The sequence below is a fragment of the Geotrypetes seraphini genome, chromosome 3, assembly GCF_902459505.1.
Source record: "Geotrypetes seraphini chromosome 3, aGeoSer1.1, whole genome shotgun sequence".
In the NCBI taxonomy this organism is placed as follows: domain Eukaryota; kingdom Metazoa; phylum Chordata; class Amphibia; order Gymnophiona; family Dermophiidae; genus Geotrypetes; species Geotrypetes seraphini.
Window position 1 is genome coordinate 74,228,877 of NC_047086.1, and position 22,825 is coordinate 74,251,701.

At 40.8% G+C, this 22,825-nt stretch overlaps 1 protein-coding gene across 1 annotated transcript in view; it reads left to right on the plus strand.

Annotated features, from left to right (window-relative positions):
- CSMD1 (CUB and Sushi multiple domains 1) overlaps positions 1-22,825 on the plus strand; it is a 2,397,241-nt gene that overhangs the window by 2,227,038 nt on the left and 147,378 nt on the right. Inside the window, exons 55-56 of the mRNA XM_033936341.1 lie at positions 10,232-10,420; positions 16,735-16,908. Of these exons, the coding sequence (XP_033792232.1) occupies positions 10,232-10,420; positions 16,735-16,908 (363 nt within the window). The remainder of the gene's footprint in view (positions 1-10,231; positions 10,421-16,734; positions 16,909-22,825) is intronic.

The following is a 22,825-nucleotide window of genomic DNA, read 5'->3' on the forward strand; positions in this document are numbered from 1 at the left end:
CTACACCCCATATTGTGGGTGTGGGTGTGTGCAGGGTGTATTTTATAAAGCATTTTCCACGTAAAACATTTTTGCTCAACAAAAATGCTTAAATTGTCTGGCCAATTATATATGTGCAACTATGCACTCTGAAAAGATTATTTACTGACTTACATGCATTGGTTATAGGTACATCCAGAGTGTACAATTTGTGGAAAGACTGCACAGTTGAAAAGTATCAATGCATTTTAGAAAAAGTGTTTACACATTTACACTGTCAGAGCAGGTATGAATTTGTGCCTATTATGAATCAATTTTAAAAAGTCACAAAGCTGTCTCTATGTTTATAAAATTGCTCTCAAAAATTGCAGAGATCATGTATTAAAAAGCTCCAGACATTTTATACTTGCTCAGGACCAGGTATAAATTTTAGTGTCTAAAATATGTGCAAAGGTGCATATTTTATAAAATGCTATGCTAGCAATAAATGTGGCAACAAATTATTTTATCTCCTGGAAGCAAGTACTTTAAATAAATTTCACTACTACCTCCATGAACATTCATATACAGATTGAACCATCAGATAGTAACTTAGGGCCAGATTCACTAACCTGCCTGATTCGGGCCCGATCCGGGCAGGTCCGACGAATTCTCGAAGCCCCAATATACAGATGGAGGAGATCGGAGGAATGCCCCCATCTGCCTGCACGGATCGCTGTTGTACGATCAACGCGCATGTGTGCATGCCCGTCCGAGCCAGGGCTGTTTTTTTTTTTTTAACTTTAACTTTTTTATTGTTTTTAGCCTTGCGAGCCTATGGTTTTAACCCGCTTTAAACCCGCGGGTTAAAACCACGGACTCGCAGGCCGAGTAAGGGCAGGAGAGATTCGTGGAAGATTGGGGCAGAGCAGGGCAGCATTCAGGGGGAAGATCGAGCAGGGCGGCATTTGGGGGGAAGATCGAGCAGGGCGGCATTCAGGAGGAAGATCTGGGCAGAGCAGGCCAGCATTTAGGGGGAAGATCGAGCAGGATGGCATTTGGGGGGAAGATCGAGCGGGGCGGCATTCAGGGGGAAGATTGGGGCAGAGCAGGGCGGCATTTAGGGGGAAGCAGGCAGGACAGATTGCAGGGCAGAGATCAGGACTTCCAGTCGGAAAGATGTTTTTGACTGGTCCCCAGCAGTCACTTCTTAAGTTGATTGGCCAACCCAGTCAGATAGGATTGATTGTGTTGTGAATCGCTGCCTTCCTTACTTTTGAATGTCCCTCCCCTCATTTGCATGTGCAGATCGGAGGATGGTCAGCAGAGAGGTAAATGAATCGGGCGGAGGGGAATTTGGTCTCTAAGGGGTCACAAACCGATCGGTACACGATCGGTTTGCTTGGTGAATCTAGCCCTTTGACCAGACTTCTATAATTAAGGGGGGGGGGGGTGGAATTCATGAAAGGCGTTAAGCGTATTAGCACAGGCAATCACATTTAGTGCAAGCTAACCGATGAAGAGGTCCATTATATTCTGTTGGTGTCTTTAGTGGTTAGCAGATGCTAATGTGATTGCATGCACTAACGCGATTAACTACCTTTCATAAATTCCCCCCTTAGGGCCTGATTCCGCCTAGACCATGGCACGGGGACAAATATTTCCCCGTCCCTGCAGAAACTCATTTTCCCGTCCCATCCCGGTGAGTTCTTTTCCTATCCCTTGCCCCATTCTTGCAAGCTCTGTCCTCATCTGCAGAAGACTCAAACACTTTAAAATCATAAGTGTTCAAGGCTTGTACGATTAAGGCAGAGCTTGCAGGAATGGGGCAGGGACAGCAACAAAACTCGCAGGAACGGGATGGCAAAATTGAGTTCCTGTGGGTATGGGGACAAATTTGTCCCCGTGTAATTATCTAATTCTGCCACCTATCTTTGCTAAGGGATCCCTTGCCATCAACTAATTGTGATAAGGGAATCCGCAATGAGCTGAGCTAGCAAGACTCCCCAATGCCGCGCTTCAGAGAGTCTTTCGGGCTCAACTGATCAGGGGAAAATACCCCTGCTGTAATCAGCTGAGCAAGCTGCAGAAGAGGCCCCCCTGACACGTACTCCACAAATTAGCAGGAGGGATGCCCATCACAGTTGGAGGAGGGATGCCCACTCCCTCCTGCCGCTGCCCCCCAATGAAGTCCCAACACCCTCATCATGATTGGCAGGAGGGATGCCCACGCCCTCCTGCCACTGGCCCCTTCGATCCCCAAAACCCCCCAACCACTGAAACCACCACATACTTCAAGATCCCACCCTGGCAACCCCCAAACCTCAAGACCCCACCCCAGAACACTTAAGCCCACCCCAACACCCTCTAGGCCCTGTACTTTTCTGAAGAAAGGTTGGCCAAAGGGATGCTTATTCCCTCCAGGCAGCAGGCCCACTTCTTCAAAACAGTGGGTCTTCTCCTTTCTGGTGCATTATGGGGAGGGGCCTAAAGCACCTGGGCCAATCAGGGCCTTAGGCCTCCTTCCCGGTGCATCCTGGGGTGCAGTAGGCATGTCCTAAGACTCCGATTGGCTCAATTGGAGTCTTAGGCAATGCTCACTGCATCCCAGGATGTTTTGAGTAATTAAAAAAATTATAAAGTAGAGCTTGAATAAAATTCTAGCTTCCATAGGTAACCAGTGAGACTGAAAGTATGGAAGTGTTATTCTCTCATATTTACTGGAGGAATACATTAATCGCAAAGTGATATTTTACTTACAGTCTTCTACTGATATACTTTGAGCATCCCAAGTATATGTTGCAATAATCAAGTTTGGATAATAAAAGAGATTGGACAACTAGCCTGAATTTATCTTGTGGTATAAGGCTCCATATTCACCTTAATTTGCAAAGTAACAAACAATATTTTTTTGTTAATAAATTTACTTGTGGTTCCAACATTAGATTGCAATCAAGGTTCACACCAAGTATTTTTGGAGTAGTTTCTATAATAATGAAAATAATCTGATGTGACAAACTTTTTTAATCCTGTTCTTTTCTTCGTTTAATTTGAAGTAATTATTATAGCAATTTCTGGATTTGATCGTGTGATCTATGAGCAACTGGCATGGAATTAAAATAAGATGTCATCTGCATAAAGATTTTAAAGCCTGCAGATTTAAGTATTTAACCCAGTGAAAACATTAACACATTGAATAAAATATATTTACTCCGTAAATGTTAGCACCCTCTTTAAAGAAAATTCTCCCTATAAGCCAGGGGTAGAGAACTCCGGTCCTCGAGAGCCGTATTCCAGTCGGGTTTTCAGGATTTCCCCAATGAATATGCATTAGATCTATTTGCATGCACTGCTTTCAATGCATATTCATTGGGGAAATCCTGAAAACCCGACTGGAATATGGCTCTTGAGGACCGGAATTCCCTACCCCTGCTATAAGCTAACAGAATACAGTCAAACTTTGCAGAGCGAGTAACTTGGTGTGCAAGTGTTTTGCAAGACGAGCAAAACATTTTATTAAATTTTAACTCTATAAATGAGTGTTGTCTTGCAATACGAGCACGAATATGCGCATCAAGTCATTACATCACTGATCGCATCCAGAACCCACAGTTCAAGTGCGCACATCATACACTGAGTGTGGTTGAACATAATAAAAGCTGAACGTAATAGAAGCATCACACCCAATTTACCCGTAGCTCAAGCACTCACAGCATACAGTATTTTGTATTAAAGTTTTTTGGGTTGTGGAACGAATCATCTGAGTTTCCATTATTTCCTATGGGGAAATTTGCTTTGATATACGAGTGCTTTGGATTACAAGCATGCCTCTGGAACAAATTATGCTCGCAAACCAAGGTTTTACTGTACTTGGCCTTGTTTATTGAATCCAAAAAAAAGCCAGGAGCTGCATGATAGTAGGAGGTACCACCTTCATCCAGACTGGCCCGGAAAAGAAATGCACACACACACACTGAGCACCAGACAAATGTCACAGACAGGGGCAGATTTTATAAATGGTCCATAATGGTGCCTAAGTCCTATGTGCCATTTGGCACAGCTGGTGGTGTTTGTAGGCACCATTTGGCGCTAGGTGGTGTTTGTAGAATCATGCCTAGCATCGCCTAACTCAGCTTAGGCATCGCTAAGCATCCTAATGTTAGATACCAGTATATTAGGCCAGGGTTTCCCTGGCCTAATATACTGGCTGATAACCCAGACACCTGATGACATCTAAGTCATACCACGCCTATTCTTTGCCCCTAACCATGCCCAATTTTCATGTAGGCATTGTTAGGGGCCAGTAGGCACGTCGACTTAGGCGTTGCTAGACACTGTTCCAAGTTCCTCGCGGAACTCTTAGGCCCTCTTTTACTAAGGTGTGCAAATAATTAGTGTGCGATAATCAATTTAGCATGCACTAAACACTAACGCGTGCATGTTAAGCTATGGATGCGTTAGCGTTTAGCGTGCACTAATTCGATTAACACACCTTAGTAAAAGAGGGGGTTAATTGTTTTTTTAATGAGCTTTTAATGGTGTGGTCAATTACCGTGCCATTTAAGCTCTCTTAAATCAGAGTAATTGGGCACATTTTTATACATGATGTTTTAGTTTTAGGAGGTATAACTGAGAGTCAGGGTAGGATATTGCCCTCAACTGGGAATTTTTTCATTTGCTCAATTTTTCATCATTTGAATGGACCTCATAACTTTAGGAGTTTGCTGTAGGTACTGTGGCTTTCTCCTCTGTTAAGAAGATGGGAATGGTTATGATATTTAGATTCTTTTTGTTTTCTTCCTTTGAGGTCTTAGTAATTGGGGAAAATGTATTGAAAATTACTTTTTTTTTTTTCTTTTCTTGAAGAATTATTGTATGGTTTGCCAACACTCCTAGCTAACATAGCCTATATCTATCTGTCAAATACATGCTACAAATTCAAGTGTATTTACAAAATAGCACCTAGGTATATTTTTGGTACTTACAATAACACCTTTTACCAGTGTCAAAATGCCTTTTAACTCAATTGCTAAGCTGTCCAGGTTCCTCTTATCAGACCCTTGTACACTCAGGGTGAGGAAGAGAAAAACAAGTCAATATTTGTAATTTATTTTAAAAATGTATACCAGCTAAATACCTAGGCATTTCACAAGCGACATGCATAATAAAATAAACATATCAAAACAATCAGCCTAACCAAACACAACAATCAATATACATGTCACTGCAATACCCTCAGGTCCTGCCCCAGATCTTATAAACATACAAGCAGGCAAAATAAATGTCCTTGCAAAGAGGTGAGTTTTCAGCATTCTCTTAAACTTCCATCTGGCAATGCATTCGCTTACTAAACCAGGTACAGTACCTTAAAACAGTCACAAGCACTTCTTCCACGTATACTTTATATGTAAACTGATTTTATTCTTCAGCTGCTTAAATAAAGAACGACCTTTCCATCACACAGTGTGGCATGCAAATTAAGTCAGCTCTTCATCTGGATGGAGCTAATAAATATGCAAATTAGGCCAACTAAGGTCATTAGCATACTCTCTGACAATTGAGTTTAATAAGTGTTTTTATTTCCATATCTAGAATTTTATTTCCATATCTAGAATTTTAAGATCCTCATCACAATTTACCCTTAACGTTCCATCTCTAAAAATAATCGGTACTCGTCGTTCATACATTTTCTCCGTAACAACACCCATTATTTGGAACTAACTTCCTTTACAGATGTTAATAATGTATTTTCATACAGTTTTCTTTTGATTTTGCAAATGTATACATTGTCAAGTTCAAAATATCAATAAAGAAAGTTAAAATAAAAATAAAAGAGTAGAACAAAACTGGGTTAAATTTAAGAGCAGCTTAAAATGCTTCCTTTTTAAAGATGCATATGATTAATGTATCTGACTCAGGTTTGATGTATCTTATACAATCTTAATTCACCTTTATTTTTTTATCAATTTTAAAATTCTCCCCTATCCTTTCCCTTCGTTTCTTTCCTCTGTTTTTAATTTTTTTTAAAAAAAAATTGTCATTTTCTTCCACATTCACTTTTGTTTTATTCCTCTTTCCCACCTTAATGACATGGGTGCCAGTTAGAGAATTGGGGAGGGGGGGGGAGTTAGGCATCTGTCTGTTAGGGCAGACATGATTCTTTTTAGGATGCCAGCATATAATTCTCAGCTGCTTCTTAGGCGGCCACTGAGACCGGTGTCCTATAAAGAATCAGCCCCTAAATGTATAAGTACATTTAAAATGATAGAGATGTATAAGTATACATATATTTTTTTCACTTAAACATGTCTACTGTTAAAACTCTTAAGAGTTGAAAATCAAACATTGTCTAATGCTTTCTGTATGTATATATGCAGAGACAATATGCTTTGTTGCAAACTCATTAAGTTTTACAGCAAAACTGGCTAAAGAACTGTGACACCACTTTTCACCTTTTCTTGGCCTCAAGGGTTTGAATCTTGGCGCATACTTCCAAAGCCATCAGGACAGACTTATGCATTCTTCAGCTTTTGTTCAACATACTAAATTGAGAGTGCCAGAACTCATTTCCCTTGCAACCCCTGACAGCTGTCATTGAGAGAAAGCAATCTATTTCTGCTTTCTTGGGCTTGATTTACAACAGGGCCCCAAGGGTGAAGGGCAATCAGGGAATCTACTGATTCAGTTATGAGTGCCAACCTGTTCAAAATGATTTCTAAAATATCCCTCGTTCCAAAAATTGCATGGCAATTTACATTTGTGCACTTCTTCTAAATATAGTTTTTCTTTTCATCAAATTGCATTGGAGAGCATGTTTTACAATGTTACATTTAATGCTTGCTTATTTTACATAATGACTTTCAAATAAAGTTATTTGTGGTGTCAGAGTTATATATCTGTTTGTAACTTGACTGAAAAGGTGAACAATTGTCAAATCCTAATCCAATCCCAAATTGTCAGGGGAAGAATAGCGCAGAGCGGTCTAAAACCTCAGTTTCTCCTGAGAAGTCCAGTATTAGGACCTATATTCCTTGACCAGAAGATGCTAGGGTATCGCAAACCCAGAAGGGAGTTGTTAAAACGGGTACTAATAAAAGTTCACAAACAGGCAGGAAAGAGGTTGGCTGCCAAACTAAACCTTGGGTGTCAGTTTTCCAGGGGAGGGAAAAAAGGGCAGCACGTGGCTCCATAGAAGTTTACAGCTGCCCGAGATAGAGGACTGACAGGCCATTGAGAATAGAGAAGCCTTATCACTCAGTTCCCCGGGATAACCAGGGGTGGGAACATAAAAGGAGGCACAGAACTTTCCAGGGGGAGGACTTAGGAGAGAGCACCAATCTCCCAGAGAAGCCTGATGTTGAGATGGTGGAAGTTCCTGATAATGAACTGGGTCTCTTTTCCCTTGAGAAGAGGAGACTTAGAGGGGATATGATAGAGACTTACAAGATCATGAAGGGCATAGAGAGAGTAGAGAGGGACAGATTCTTCAAACTTTCAAAAAAATAAAAGAACAAGAGGGCATTCGAAAAAGTTGAAAGGGGACAGATTCAAAGCGAATGCTAGGAAGTTCTTCTTTACCCAACGTGTGGTGGACACCTGGATTGCGCTTCCAGAGGACGTAATAGGTCAGAGTACGGTACTGGGGTTTAAGAAAGGATTGGACAATTTCCTGCTGGAAAAGGGGATAGAGGGGTATAGATAGAGGATTACTGCACAGGTCCTGGACCTGTTGGGCTGCCGCGTGAGCGGTCTGCTGGGCACGATGGACCTCAGGTCTGACCCAGCGGAGGCATTGCTTATGTTCTTATGAGGTAGAGACTTCACCTGGGCAAATCCTTCCCACAGAGGCTTATATGAATTGGGAAGCAAATGCCCAGACTGGGGACGAAGAAGGAGTAGCAATGGAAATTTTGTGGAACCAAGGAACAGGTCAGAAACTATGAACTGTTATGCCTTTGTTAAAACCTGGAAAGGAAAGTTTCTTTCTGCACTGCACAAGCCTCTTTTAAATGAGTGCATTTCCTGAGCCCTAGAATGAGAGTGGGGGAGGGGTGAAGGCTGCTGAATTCCTTCATTATGGGAATGAGGGAGAATAAAACCTAGGGTGTTGTTACAGCCTGCCATACTCTGGTGTTTAAGAAGGCTGAGTAAAGAAAAGATGGAAAGGAAGTGTTTTGTTTAAAGCAGTGCACAGCACAGAACAGTGATTTAGTGTGCTTTATTTTATGGATTTCTTTTGCCTTTGGACTATAAGTTGGTAACTTCCCAGTGGGGAAGAAGACCCCAGAATGAAGAGGGGAGGCTTTGCTCCCACTGGGGGCGTTTAGTTGAGGAAGCACCAGGAGCGCTGAAGAGAGCCATTTGAAGAGAGCTCAGCAAATGAATTGTGCTACTTTTGGAACCAGAGAAATTAGTACTGGTTAACTGTTTTGTTTTTCTATTTTATTTGGCTCATAAGCTATATGGACTTCTGTTAGAAACTGGTAACCTGATGTGCAATCACGATCATATTCTTTTATGGGGTGGGGGTTCTGCCAAGACTACAAGGAACATGTTTAAGACTGCCTAAAGACCATTCTGACCAATTTATTCTGTCTCTTTTGACTGAGTTGAACGTTTGATGTCAGGGCAGAAAAAAAGCATTTACATGCCCGTCCAGCAGTCCAGAAGCTGGCGGCACAAATAGTAGTTAGCAAGTATTCTGCATTCTCCGAGGACAAGCAGGCATAATATTATCATGAGGGTGTCATCATCCACGGAATTTGGTACGTATACTGCCAAGTGTACTGTCACTTTAAAAATTTAGGCAAAGCCCATACTGCACCCATGTGAATGCCTTCCCACCCAACAATGGCTCATGGGACCTGCTGAGAAGATTGTGTCTTCATTTTCTCCTCAGCGCGTCAAACTTAGAAATCTTTCTTTGCCATCCCGTTTTAATTGTAGTTTTAATCAAAATTTTTCATTTTCATTTTTTATTTTAGTCATACCCTCAAATTTGGTTAAAAATTCTTCATTTTTTTATATTTTTGGCCTTCGGGCCACTTCAAGATCTTTTTAACTCCAGGGAGTGTTGATGGTTTTCAGCCTATTTTTCTCTCAAGCTTCCCAGGCCATCAAACCTTTCGACTTTGCATCAGCCATTTTTCCCTCTATGAGTGGCTTCAAGAAACGTACTGGATATAATCAAACTGTTTTAGGCTCTGACTCCCATAATTGGTGTATTCAGTGTCTAGGTCCTGAACATTGGGACATTTGTTGTGACCTCTGTCTGCATATGTGAAAGAGGCCACAAAGCCCAACAACTTCAATGTGAAAGATGTTTTGTTCAGCATCGACATTGAGTATGGCGGGAATCTCAGGACTTGATACATAGTCTGCATCAACATCAGCATTGTATCAATATGTGTGCACTGATGCTGCATAAAGAGCATCAAGCATCAGGCTCTCTCCAAAAACAGAACTCGATGTTGTCTTCCTCTATGACTCCCCCATCGGGGGAGGCAGCACTTAAGAAAGCATGGCACAGTGTTGTCCCAGGTGTCCAACTCCTCGACACACAGTAAGCACACTGATTCTGGAGCTACCCTGGGATGCCTCAGTGCCTTTTTAACTTTGGTAATCATGTGCTTGTGCTTACTTCAGCTTAGTAAAAGGACCCCTATGTTTTGTAAATTTCATTTCTAATACTTTCTATTTTCTGCTGTCAGCAACTATGCGTATTTATTTTTGGTATATGGAAAGCCTATTGTTATTTTTTTTTTGTGATTAAAAAACTTTGAGGTCTTTTTTACTGGATTTAGTCTATACTAACAATTAGTGTATGCAAATGCTATGCAGCCTATTATAATCAGCGCTTACTAAAGCCATTAGCGCGCCTTAGTTAAAGGCCTCTGTAAAAGCTATTTTTTTCTCTCTGGCCCTTTTGAGCACTGAGCAAATCTGATAGGCCTATAGGGTATTTAAGATGTTCCTTGTTAGACTTGGTAGGTATGAATAACCTCTTACCTGCCTTCTCAGAGGGTGGTGAAAAATTCATATTAACTTGGTTTCTAAATCTATTTATATAACATTATTATTTACAAATGGTTTTCTTTAGAGTTATATACTGTTTTACTGTATGCTGCATTGTGTATTTATTGTAAAATGCATTGGGTAGGGTGTCATCTAAAGAGTGAAATTATTATAATAATTTGTTAGATTGTTGATGTTATATAATACCATTTCTTGATTTTGGTTGTGCCAATAACTGTAATATCTCACCATTTTGTAGTGGTAAACTGTTCAGATCCAGGCTTTGTAGAAAATGCCATTCGTTATGGACAGCACAATTACCCTGAAAGTTTCAAGTATGGAATCAGTGTGATGTATCATTGCAAAAAGGGTTTCTACCTATTGGGATCTTCTGTATTGACCTGCAAAACTAATGGCATGTGGGATAGATCACTACCAAAATGTTTACGTAAGTGCTCATTCTTCATTAATAATAACCTATATACTTTCACAAATTGTATCTGTAACTTAATGATTGATTATATGAACTGTTAAAAGAAACCAGCAAATTATTAAGCATTAGTTAACTTAGGCATTCACATCATTCCCACACTTCAGCAAACATGCATTCCAATAAATTATAATTATAGTAACTACTATTCAGTCTGAAATGTAGTGGCAAAGCAAGGCCACAGCTTTATTAATACTAGGGGCCTGATTCTGTATAGGACTCAGCAGCTGCCTAAGCGGCTTTTGAGAATCACACAAGGACATCCTATATAGAATTGTGTCTGTCCATTATAGAATTGCCAACTAAGCACCCTGATTCTCTTAACTGGTGTCTATATCACATGCACTGCTGGTTAGAGAATTGTGTTGCCACTGAGCTGATCGTAGCAAGGGAATCTCCCTGCCGCGATCAGCTCAGCGGCAATCACAGCAGCAGGAAGGCCCCAATACCACCCCACAAAGTCAGGTGGCAGGAGGGATGCCCACTCACTCCTTCCACCCCCCAAAGCATTTGCCGGCAGGAAGAATGCCCAATTCCTCCTGAAAGAGCCCCGTGAGCAACCCCCAGTAGAAAATGTGTCCAGTTCCTCCTGCTGGAACCTCCTGAAACATCCCCCTCCCACCCAGCCATGATAGGCAGGAAGGATGTCTACTCCCTCCTGCCAGAACACCCGTCTCCACCTGGTGACCGACCAACCGACCCCCCTCACCCGGCTCCCACCACTTCACCTGCTGATCCCCCCTAAAGGGTAGACCAACACCACACCCAACTCCCCCCATACCTTGTAAACCGAAGGTCCAGCCGGAGGCAGGCATACACCCTCCAGCTGACAGGCCTGCCACTGGAAAATGGCAGACCTTCCCCTTCCTGGTGCATTCTGGGATGCAGCAGTAAAGAGCCTAAGGCCCTGATTGGCTTAGATGCCTAAGGTCCCTCCCATAGGAGGGGTTTAGGTATCTGGCCAATCAGAGTCTTAGGCCCCTCCCTGTGCATCCCAGAATGCACTGGAAAGGAAGCCTAAGACTCCGGTTGGTCCAGGTGCCTAAGGTGGGGGGTATCAATCGGTTACCGGATGTGGGGGTGTTTCGGGGGGTGTTCTGGCAGGAAGGAGTGGGCATCCCTCCTGCATATTGCAGTTGGGTGGGGGAGGTGTTTTGGGTGAGTTCCAGCAGGAGAAATTGGGCACTCCTGCTGTCGGGGGATGCTTTGGAGGGGTAGTGGCAGGAGGGAGTTAGCATTCCTCCTGCCGCCTAACTTTGCAGAGGGGGAACACAAGTTCCCTGATGGAATTGCTTAGCTGATTGCGGCAGTGAGAATTTTTTTTGCCATGATTAGAATAGCGGCTACGTCTCCCAGGGAAGCTCAGAACAGTTTACCTAAATTTATTGAGGTACTCAAGCATTTTTCCCTGTCTGTCCTGGTGGGCTTACAATCTGTCTAATGTACCTGGGGCAATGAGGGGATTGGGTGACTTGCCCAGGGTCACAAGGAGCAGCATGGGTTTGAGCCCACAACCTCAGGGTGTGGAGGCTGTATCTTTAACCACTGCGCCACACTCTCCCCCTAAATAGGAAATAATGCATCCAACATGTATATTTAAATGGCATCCAACATGCGTATTTAAATGAAGGGAATAATATATTAACTGATAAGGGAAATAATCCTGAGATACTCTGTATTGAGGATTTCCTTTTGCATGCTGAGATACTCGTATATGGAAACTTTTGTCAGCTTTTTTTCCCCAATGCAGGGGCCAAAGAATTTGATATTTCTCATCAATTAGCAATTTAATCATGCAAGATTGCTACAGAATGTGATAACAACCTTGCCTTAGACTCTTTTTTGGTAAAGGGTTGACAGGAAATGACAACTGGATCTCAATGAAGTATACTTACCTTTTTTTCAAAAAGCAGCAGGTGAAGATGACTTTTCACATCAACTTTTGCTTAGCTCTGAATTAATGAACTACTTTGTAAGGTTCATTAATTCAGAAATGTATTAAATTTTGCTTGTGTACCATGTAGCCAGTTACATGTAAAACACTGTTCCGTGTAAAGAGGGGAAAACACAAAATAATTTTGAAAAGGTTCATTTTACTAAAGTTCATTTGATTTTGCAGTTACTGGTATAACTTAATGCAGAAAACTGAACTCGTTGCAGTCACAGGTCTAATGCAGCATCTATTGGGGTGTGGACAGCATTTCCCATTGCAGGTCATGCATAAACATTGCATTAGCATGCAGTAAAGCAAACTGCTGTTAGTGCAGAGATATTTAACACTTCCTACTTAGGAGGTTCCAAGTGGTCCCATATTAACTGTGCAATAGTTGATTAGAATGTGTTAACTACAGTGCATTAATTGCTATACTCTCTCCATATCCATTCTTTGCATAAGCTGCTCCTAGATCTGCCTCCAACACAAAATTCTCTTAACATGCAATTTACTGCAATGAATGGTAAACTTAAAAATGCTACAAAGGCAGTTAGGGCCTGATTCTACAAACGTGCATCCCAGTGGTAGGCGACGGTAGGCATCCTGCTGCCGTCTCTCAGCCAATCGGCACACACATTAAAAAAAATAGGACACCTGCATTGTAGTCATGTGTCGCATATCTTCAGAGAAGCGTAGGGACGCTTAAGCATATCCAAGGCATGGCATGGTTGTGGCTTCATCCAGAAGTGGCTTTGGGCATGCTTAAGCATCCCTGTGCAAGACAGACACCTTAAAAGTAGGCCGGCAAAATGCTGGCCTACATTTAAGGCATCTGTTCAGCGATGCAGACGCAAGTCTCTTTAGGACACAGATGCATTATTGACACTTGATCAGCGGCTGCCTCTTAGGCATCCTAAAGAGAATCAGGCCCTTAGTGTGTTTGTGTGTTCATTGTTACCACATGCTAAAACACATGTTAACAGCCTAGCACACTTTAGTTAAAGGGCCTCCAGTTTAGTACTGTGGGCATTTTATAGTTTTCTTATGCAAAGTTTTGGGTTTTTTAAATCACTGTGGGGCCTTTTTACAACACAACAATAAAAAGTGGTCTTAGCTCGCTATTTTGTAGGTCTTTCCTGTACACTAAGGCCATTTTAACCACTGCAGTAAGATGGCTGATTTTCCTATTCTTTTATATTAATGGCTAAGTGCTAGATAGTACGTGGTCATTAAAAAAAATTAATACTTGAGCCCTTACTGCCACCTATTTTGCAGAAGATAAGGGCTCACTAATTTGTTAGTGTAGTACAATTCATCTGTGCTGATTTGCCCCCTCAGCAAAAAACTACATTTAAATTTTTAGTATACTGGTAGCATGCGCCTATGTCAAAAGTATCACAAGACGACTCTCCGCACCCTGTGTTAAACCATTTTAACCTGAGGTAAGCACACGTTAGAGCAGCATCTCTCAAACTATGTGCCACGGCACAGTTGTGTGCCCCGAAGAGATTCTGGGTGTGTCACGAGAGATTCCAGGATTTCACTTTATTTTTAAAAATTCCCTTCAGAAGTATACACTTGAATAGATGAAATGCATGTTGTGTACGCAAGAGTCTGTCAATGTTATGAGTGTCTGCATGTGTAAGGATGCAACCATCTAGAAAAGCATCATTCTTTGATTGGTCCTTGAAAACTAACGGCAAGCAATTTTTTTTTTTTTTTTTTATGCATTAGTTATCCTAATTTGAGCAACAAAGCAATCAAGGCTTTGTTGCCATTTGGATCTTCTTTTTTTTGCAAACTTAGATTTTCAGCTCCAACAGACATTAAATCGAGAAAAGGAGAATGACTGCAGATGGTGGATGATGAAATGCGTGTTTTCTTGTTGACTATCGAGCCATGTTTTGAGTTAATTTGCACTCAAAAGCAAGCTCATCCATCGCATTGATTAGCCAATCTATTTTATCTACTTCAGTTTCACCGTTGTTACAATTACCGTTGTTACATATATAGCTTAAAGAACTTTAAATAAATAACTCTTAAATTTAATTTTTGGTTGGTTTAGCAATTTTATAATTTCAATTATAATGTCCCATGAAAAACATTTACTCCATTTAGTGTGCTGGAGCTAAAAGAAGTTTGAGAGACACTGCGTTAGTGCTTACTGCATCTTGGTAAAAGGGCCCCTTATGTAATTTAGAGCCCCTTTTACAAAGCCGTGGTAGCGATTGTCTCAAGGCAAATGCACCAAAGCCCGTAGGAACTAAATGGACTTTGGTGCATTTGCCACAGGGAAATTGCTACCGTGACTTTGTAAAAGGAACCCTTAGGGCTCCTTTTACAAAGGTGTGCTAGTGTTTTTAGCGCACGCATCGGATTAGCGCGCAGTACCTGAAAAACTCCCACCTGCTCAAGAGGAGGCGGTAGCGGCTAGCAAGTGCGACATTTTAGAGCGCGCTATTCTGCGCGTTAAGACCCTAACGCACCTTTGTAAAAGGAGCCCTTAGTATGTCAATTTCTAATGGCACAATTATACTTATTTGTCTGAGGCTGTGAATATGTTCCTGATGTCATTTTTAACTAAACTGTGGGGCTGTGTTAATCCTCTAATGGAAAATTTAAGCATGGAATGTAAAGGCTAAAGTCTTTAGATGATATTGACATATTGAGCATTCTACAGTATCTTGTATTGCAGATCATGGTATAAACTATTATTATCACTCTAGCTTGAAATTCTATTATGTTAAAGATAAAATTAATCATATTTTTTGCTATGAATTCTGAAAAACCAAAGGAAATTGCACTGTATTCTATAATTTTTTAATATCCCTATTATTATTGGAAACCTAATAGTATTAAATTGAATTTGGTTTCTGTTTTAATTTGTAGGCTTACTATGCAATGAAGACTACTAATTGTCAATTGTAGAATAATTTATCTAAATGAATGATAATCAATTCCAAGAGAGAGTGTTAAATAGCAAGTGGAAAATTTCCATAATTGTGAAGATTTTTTTTTTTTGACATTAATTTAGAGATCATTTTAGAAAGGCATCTTTCTGCATGTAAGCCTCTTTGCACAATAAAAAATAATTTTTCAAAAATTCCATATATATTTATATGCATTCCTGGTGGCAAAGATGTGATATACTGTACACTCATGCCCCTTACCTCCCACTATATATATATACACACTGTGGTCAGCATTAACTTCAAACACTGACTGCATGATATGCTGGAATAATTGGAGGAAATAGATCCTCCAAATATTTCAGATCTTTTAAAAAAGAAATGTCTTTAACGTATGCTGTCAACATAGTAAACTTAGGAAAACTGACAAAATGTACATTATGTCCCTTCAAATGATCTTTCAGATTAGTAAACCTGCAATTCATCAATTTGCTAGGACTTGAGCACAAGTCAATGGTACATAACAACAACAATTGACACTGAACTTATGTACACAGCTTTGGAGGCGCATAGCATAAAGTGTAGTGCATCATATCTAGTAAATGTATCTAAAAGTGAACGTGGTTAGGGGGTGGATAATGGTCTTTTATTGAGTTATGTCAAAGCTTTGACTTATGTGCTAATGTGCGCACAACTTACCCTCCCTCCCTTTTTATTAAGGTGCGCTTTTCTTTTTAGCGCACGCTAAACATGCGCTAAACGCTAATGCGTGCATGTTATCCTATGGACGTATTAGCGTTTAGCACACACAAGGGGGTTACTCTGACATAGCACTACGTTTCGCCTAAATAGGCTTTATCAAGGAAATCCCCCTTTATCTGGCAAGGTGGAACATGTACTGCCGAGCTAAAAGGGGGATTTCCTTGATAAAGCCTATTTAGGCGAAATGTAGTGCTATGTCAGAGTAACCCCCTTCTGCGTAGGCTAAAGATGAGTATTCTACTCTTAAAAATAATTATTCTACTACAAAACAAATGAAAAATAGAGATATTTAAAAAAAAACAAGGTTAAAATTTGACCAATGACGACTTTGGTGCTGTTATGCGGTCTGCATGAAGTATCATATGCACTCTGTTGCACCGCTGAGGTCTAAGTAAAGTGCTCTAAGGTTCTTTTGGGTATGAATATTTAGTAAAACCCAGCATTAGTGAGCCTTTTGTAAAACACGCTGCAAATTATGAACATCCTTGTTTGGATGGTTATTTTCTTATCTAGATAATTTATACAAAACAGGGATTTCACATTTTTCCAAATAGTACAGCTACCAAAAGAATTCCATAGGACTAATTTCAGAAACCACCCCCCATAAAACAAATACTATTTCAGTCTGGCAATATCAACCAATTCTTATGATTTGTTTCTCTTCTCAGCCATTTCCTGTGAACATCCTGGAGTTCCTGCCGGTGCCATTCTTACAGGAGATACATTTACCTATGGATCCATAGTTCGTTATTCCTGCCCAGTGGGACACACTCTAATAGGAAATTTGACAAGAATTTGTCAAGAAGACAGCCATTGGAGTGGAACTCTCCCACATTGTTCAGGTATTCTCATTTTTAAGATGGCATTAAACTGAAATACCTGAATTCAGTTCTTGTCTATTCTTTTTGTTTTGGTAGAGATGTTGTAGATGCAGGTTTGGGTGAAGCACAATTTTTTTTCTATATTAGAAAATATTTGGCCGCAGCTTAGTGGGGTGGGGGGAGCATCCTTGGTATGTAATATTAGATGCAGCTGTTACCATTTATTTGGAATAGTCTCGCAACAAAAAGAATGGTGAGGGTGTAAAAATTAAAAAAACAAACAAAAACCTATTAAAGACCCCTTTACTTAACTATGCTAAAAGGTGGTCAGCACTATCCCTAGTGCAGGGCTTACCCAAGTGCTGAAGCCACTTTTAGCTTGGAGGTAAAATGGCCTTATTTCCCATTTTTCTTATTAAGGGCCACACACTAATTTCCCCATTAGCATGAGTGCTTACCAACACTTAGGGCTCCTTTTACTAAGCTGCATTAGCGTTTTTAGTGCACGCAGCATTTTAGCACATGCTAAACCCGCACTACGCGGCTAGAACTAATGCCAGCTCCCTAGGAGACCATCTAAGCAGTCTCTCATTACAGTTACACTGATGACGTTACAATCGTCTTCCCTGTTACATGCCTGACACTCACAGAAATACACAGAATAGACACCATCCTGTCCACCACAGAAGATTGGATGGCCCACTTCAAACTAAAACTGAATGCCGAGAAAGCAAAATTATTTTGGGCCATAGCCACTAACTTTTCAGTAAACTGAAGGGAAATCAACTTTCCTATCTCCCCCACAATCAGAATCCTGGGTGTTCATCTGCCCAGGATGGACAACTGTCTATGTCTGCCCAAGTTTGCCATGTCATACGCAAAGGCTTCAACATACTCTGGAAACTCAGATCCATAAGAAAATACTTTGAACAGGGGCGCCATTCAAATTCTTAGTCCAAGCACTAGTTCTAAACATCCTAGACTACTGCAACAGCATCTATTTAGCAGGATTACACAAACACCTCTGAAGACTAAGTGTTGTTCAAAACACTGCAGTGAGACTCATCTATAACCTGAAAAAATTTGACCTTCAAACCAAGACATCACAGCTTCCTTGATATCATCACTTGGAAACCACTGTCCAGAGAAAGATGGCTTCAAAACCGGTAACAGGAAATAATCTGAGAGAGCCAGGTCAGGACTGTAGGGTTGATGGTTCAGCTGCTGAAACCTACATTCTTGCATTGCAGCCTGAGATTGCCATTACATGTGCACCGGCACATTGTCATAAAAAAGCACAACATCTGCTGTGAGTTTTCCTCATCTTTTTTCCTTAATTAACCATGATTCCCTTTCCTTTTACAACTCACTGTACAACAACCATCACATTTCAAACTTTTCCAACATTGCTGACACAGAACAAGTCATCTCATCTTCATCCCAATCTACAGTTGTTAGCACTCGCAGTATGGTATTTCTCTCTCACCAAGTAGATTATTTCACACTGTCTGGTCCAGTGTCCTTTGAAGCTTCTATAAAGCCTTCCACTCGATGCTGTTATCATTTCAAGTGCACTCGCTTCACATTTTAGTGTAATCTCTACTCCCTGTATCTGATTACTTGCTTTCTTCCATCAGTTTTAGATTATCTCCTACACCTTTCCAATTCTGGGCTCAAGACTACATCTCAGTGCAATTAGTGCTTTCCATATGCCATTGGATAAGAAACCGTTATCTGTATATCCTTTGGCTTCCAGATTTATGACATGCCTTTACCATACCACGCTACCTCTAAAGCCTCTTCCTGTTGCTTGGGACCCTAATGTTATACTTTCCACTCTAATGTAGCCTCCCTTTGAACCACTCTTATCTTCATCTCTCAAATATCTCACTTGGAATGTGGTCTTCCTTGTGGCTATTATCTCTGTACACAGAATTAGTGAACTTCAAGTGCTTGTGTAATATCTACCCTAAACAACTTTCTACCATGTCAGGGTGATTATTTACATACATCCAAATTTCCTCCCAAAGTTTGTCTTCTTTCCAAGACCTCATTCTCACCCTGGTGAAGCAGCTTTACACATATTAGATTGTAAACGTTCTTGCTTACTACATGGATTGTACCAAACCTCACAGGTCTATCAATCAACTCTTTCTGTCGTTCGCTCCTAACAGACTTTGAATTTCTGTCACCAAGAGAACTGGACTGGACTGTATCTCCTTTGCCTATGCCTGGGTTAGACTGACACTTGAGGGTCGTGTCACTGTTCATAAAGTCTGAGCAGTGGTGACTTCAGTAGCCCATCTGTGTTCCACTCTTTTGACGATATATGTAAAGCAGTAGGTTTGGCCAAGCAGTTCTACAAAATTTATTCTTTACTTAAATGCCAACTTACCATTCAATCCTTTCTGTTTCACCAGACTCATTGTAGTTGTCAATAACCCTCTTCTCACAGCAATAATCCTAGCAGCTTCAGAGTCCCCATCTGAGAATATGCTGCTGCTTGTCCTCGGATAATGCAAAATTACTCATCTGTAGAATATGTTATCTGAGGACAGCAGAAAGATATTATCGCAACCCTCTCACCTCCTCTAGCTGGCTTCTTATCTATCTTACTGAACTATAAGTCCCATAAGCTGATGTTGGATGGGAAGGAACTAGGTTGCATATGGTACGAGTGGTCTTGTGTTTTTAAAGTGACAGTTCACTTTTTGACTGCCCATGCTGGGTTCCGTGGATAACATCACCCATATGTAAGAATGCCCAGTTTCTGTCCTTGGATAACACCTACTACATGTGAGTAACTTTGCAATATCTAATCTAATCAGGAAGTTTATATACCACCTAACCGATAAAGCTCAAATAATAAGACGAGCCTCTGAATTATAAAATAATAAGACGAGCCTCTGAATTATAAAAGTTCAGTTACCTGAAGATCAATCATTATAAATATTTAGATTGAAACAATATAAAACATTAAATCTAAGATAAAATTAAGTAATGAGAGAATAAGTATCTTTTAACTGTTCTCCTAAAACGATGGCAGATAAAGACCTGAATGGTCCATCCAGTCTGCCCTGTAATCATATGATTACAATTTTATGATTAAATTAAAATGTCTTTTTTTTTCTTTGTTATTTCTGGGCCATAGACCTTAGAAGTCTACCCGGTACTGTCCTTAGGTTCCAACTACTGGAGCTGCCTTTGAAGCTCACTTCAGCCTATCCAAACCATCTCTTTGGCTGGATTCAGACTGAAAGTTTACTCATTCATATTCTAATTAGCGATGCTCTGTGTTCATCCCACGCTTTTCTGAATTCCATCACCATTTTCCTCTCCATCACCTCCCTCAGGAGGGCATTCCAGGCATCCACTACCGTCTCTGTGAAAAAGAATTTACTAACATTACTCTTAAGTCTACCACCCCTCAACCTCAATTTATTTCCTCTAGTTTTACCAATTTCAATTTCCCTTCTCTGGAAAGGAATAGGTCCTATATTAATATCTTTCAAATATTTAAATGCCTGTATTATATCACCCCTGTGTTTAAATGCCACTTATAGCCTAAGGGCTAGATTCACTAAGCAAACCGATCATGTATCGATCGGTTTGCGAGCCCTTTGCGATTTCCCTCAGACCCGATTCACCAAACTGTGTCACGATCATCCTCCGATCCGCGCATGCAAATGAGGGGGAACTGCATTCAAATGCAGACAGGAAGCGATTCACTAAAATAAAAAAGAGCAACACCAACTGGGCTGGCCGATCCAAAATAAGCGACTGCTAAGTTCCAGTCGCTGAGGTCCTTTCGACTGCCCTGCCTTCTGCAGCCCTGCTTCTCTGCCCTGATCTCCTGCCTGCCCCAATCTGCTCTCTGCCCCGTCTCAGCCCTGATCTCCTGCTGTCTCCTGCCTACCCTGAATCTCTCTTGCCGCCCCGACTCTCCTTCCCTTCCCTGCACTGCGAGCCCGTGGTTTTAACCCATGGGTTTAAAGTGCGATAAAACCACGGGCTCGCTGGGCTAGTAAAAGGTGTTGTTGTTTTTTTAAAAAAGGTGCAGATATTAGACACACGTGCAGACCATCTACAGATGGTCTGCACATGCGTCAGGATCGCATACTAACAATCTGTGCGGTCAGAGGGGGGCATTCCTCCGATCACCCTCATTAGAATTTTTTTGTTTTGTGTATTGGTCAGGCCTGCAAGGATCGGCCAGGGATTGGGCACGCAAAGGAGGTAAGTGAATCTAGCCCTAAAGTGATATACATTCAGGTACTCAAGCATTTTCCCTTATCTGTCCTGGTGGGCTTACACTCTATCTAATGTACCTGGGGCAATGGGGGATTAAATGACTTGCCCAGGGTCGCAAAAAGCAGCATTGGATTTGAACCTACAACCTCAGGGTGCTGCGGCTGTAGCTCTAACCACTGTGTCACACACTCCCCACCTATAAACCTCAGATTATAAATTTAGTCTTGGTTTGCTATGACTTATTGGTTTTATGCCAGCACTTATACCAGTTTTCAGCAGGCATAAGTGCCATGCCCAAAGTAGGTGCATCCCTACTTCCTACTTTATAGGCAAATCTCGCTCACGCATATTCATTAGGGATATCTTGAAAACCCGACTGGTTGGGAGTCTCCTAGGACAGGTTTAAGAACAACTGACAGAGAGAGTCCTTTGTAGAATATTAGTTGAGTGTAGATCTTCTAGTGCCTAACTTTGAGTGTCATTTACAGAATTTCCCCAGGCATAAAACATCCTTTTTGGATAGGTCTTTTATGTTTCAAGCAAGGTAACTACATCAATGGAGCCAGGTTGACCTATGGCGCCTTTCGGAAAGAAATTAAAACTGTATTGTTTGACAGATTTATCTCCTAAATAGAAGTCACACTAAATTTAATAATTTTTTTCTGTCTATTTCCTGAGTAACATATTGTACTTTCACTATTTGCATTCTGTAATTCGCTGACTGTCCAGCTCTCTTCAGTGTGAACCACCTAGAAGTCGTCAGATTATGGCGGTATAGAAGAACAAAATTATGTCATGCTATAGTTAATTTTAGTAAATATATAACCAAAGAGCTGGATTGTAATACCAAGGGTATCAATATTACCACTTGCATTTAGCTTGAGAAGGACGCCTCAGCCACACCACTCCACTCCACCGCTAGCATATCTCAAAGAAGCGGGAGATTTACATGGTGCCTCATCATTGGCTGCCCGTCTTACATGCTGTTAATAATATAAACATTCTAGTGTTGTCATTCGACTCACAAGATCTTTCACATATACCTTACTTGTGAGTCGAATGACAACGACGACCTCGGGAGACCCTTGAGACAGCACTAGAATGTGCGAAACATGTCGGGTCAGACTCCCAGGTTTGGCTGTGATTAAGCTAAGTATTAAAGCTCTTAATATTCATATTTATATATATTATTGAAGTTTATAAATCACGGAAATAGCCTAAGTAATGAACTATTATTAACAGCATGTAAGACGGGCAGCCAATGATGAGGCACCATGTAAATCTCCCGCTTCTTTGAGACATGCTAGCGGTGGAGTGGTGGGGCTGAGGCGTCCTTCTCAAGCTAAAGGCAAGTAGTAATATTGATACCCTTGGTATTACAATCCAGCTCTTTGGTTATATATTTATATGATAGATAGGGCTGGAAAAACCTAATTGATAAATACATGCCATTGATATTACAAGCTTATAGTTAATTTTAGAGCAGTTATTCAGTTTAACCTTATTCAAGCTTAATAATATCCATGTAAAGTTAAGCAGATGAGGTTGTCCAATTAATTGTAGCCAATCATTACTAACTAAATAACAGCTGCCATATTATTTCTTTTCTGCATCTTGCCAATGGAAGTTTTGATTGTTCTACAATAAATAGGGTTGCTTTCTGTGAGAAAGTAAACCTGTTAAGATG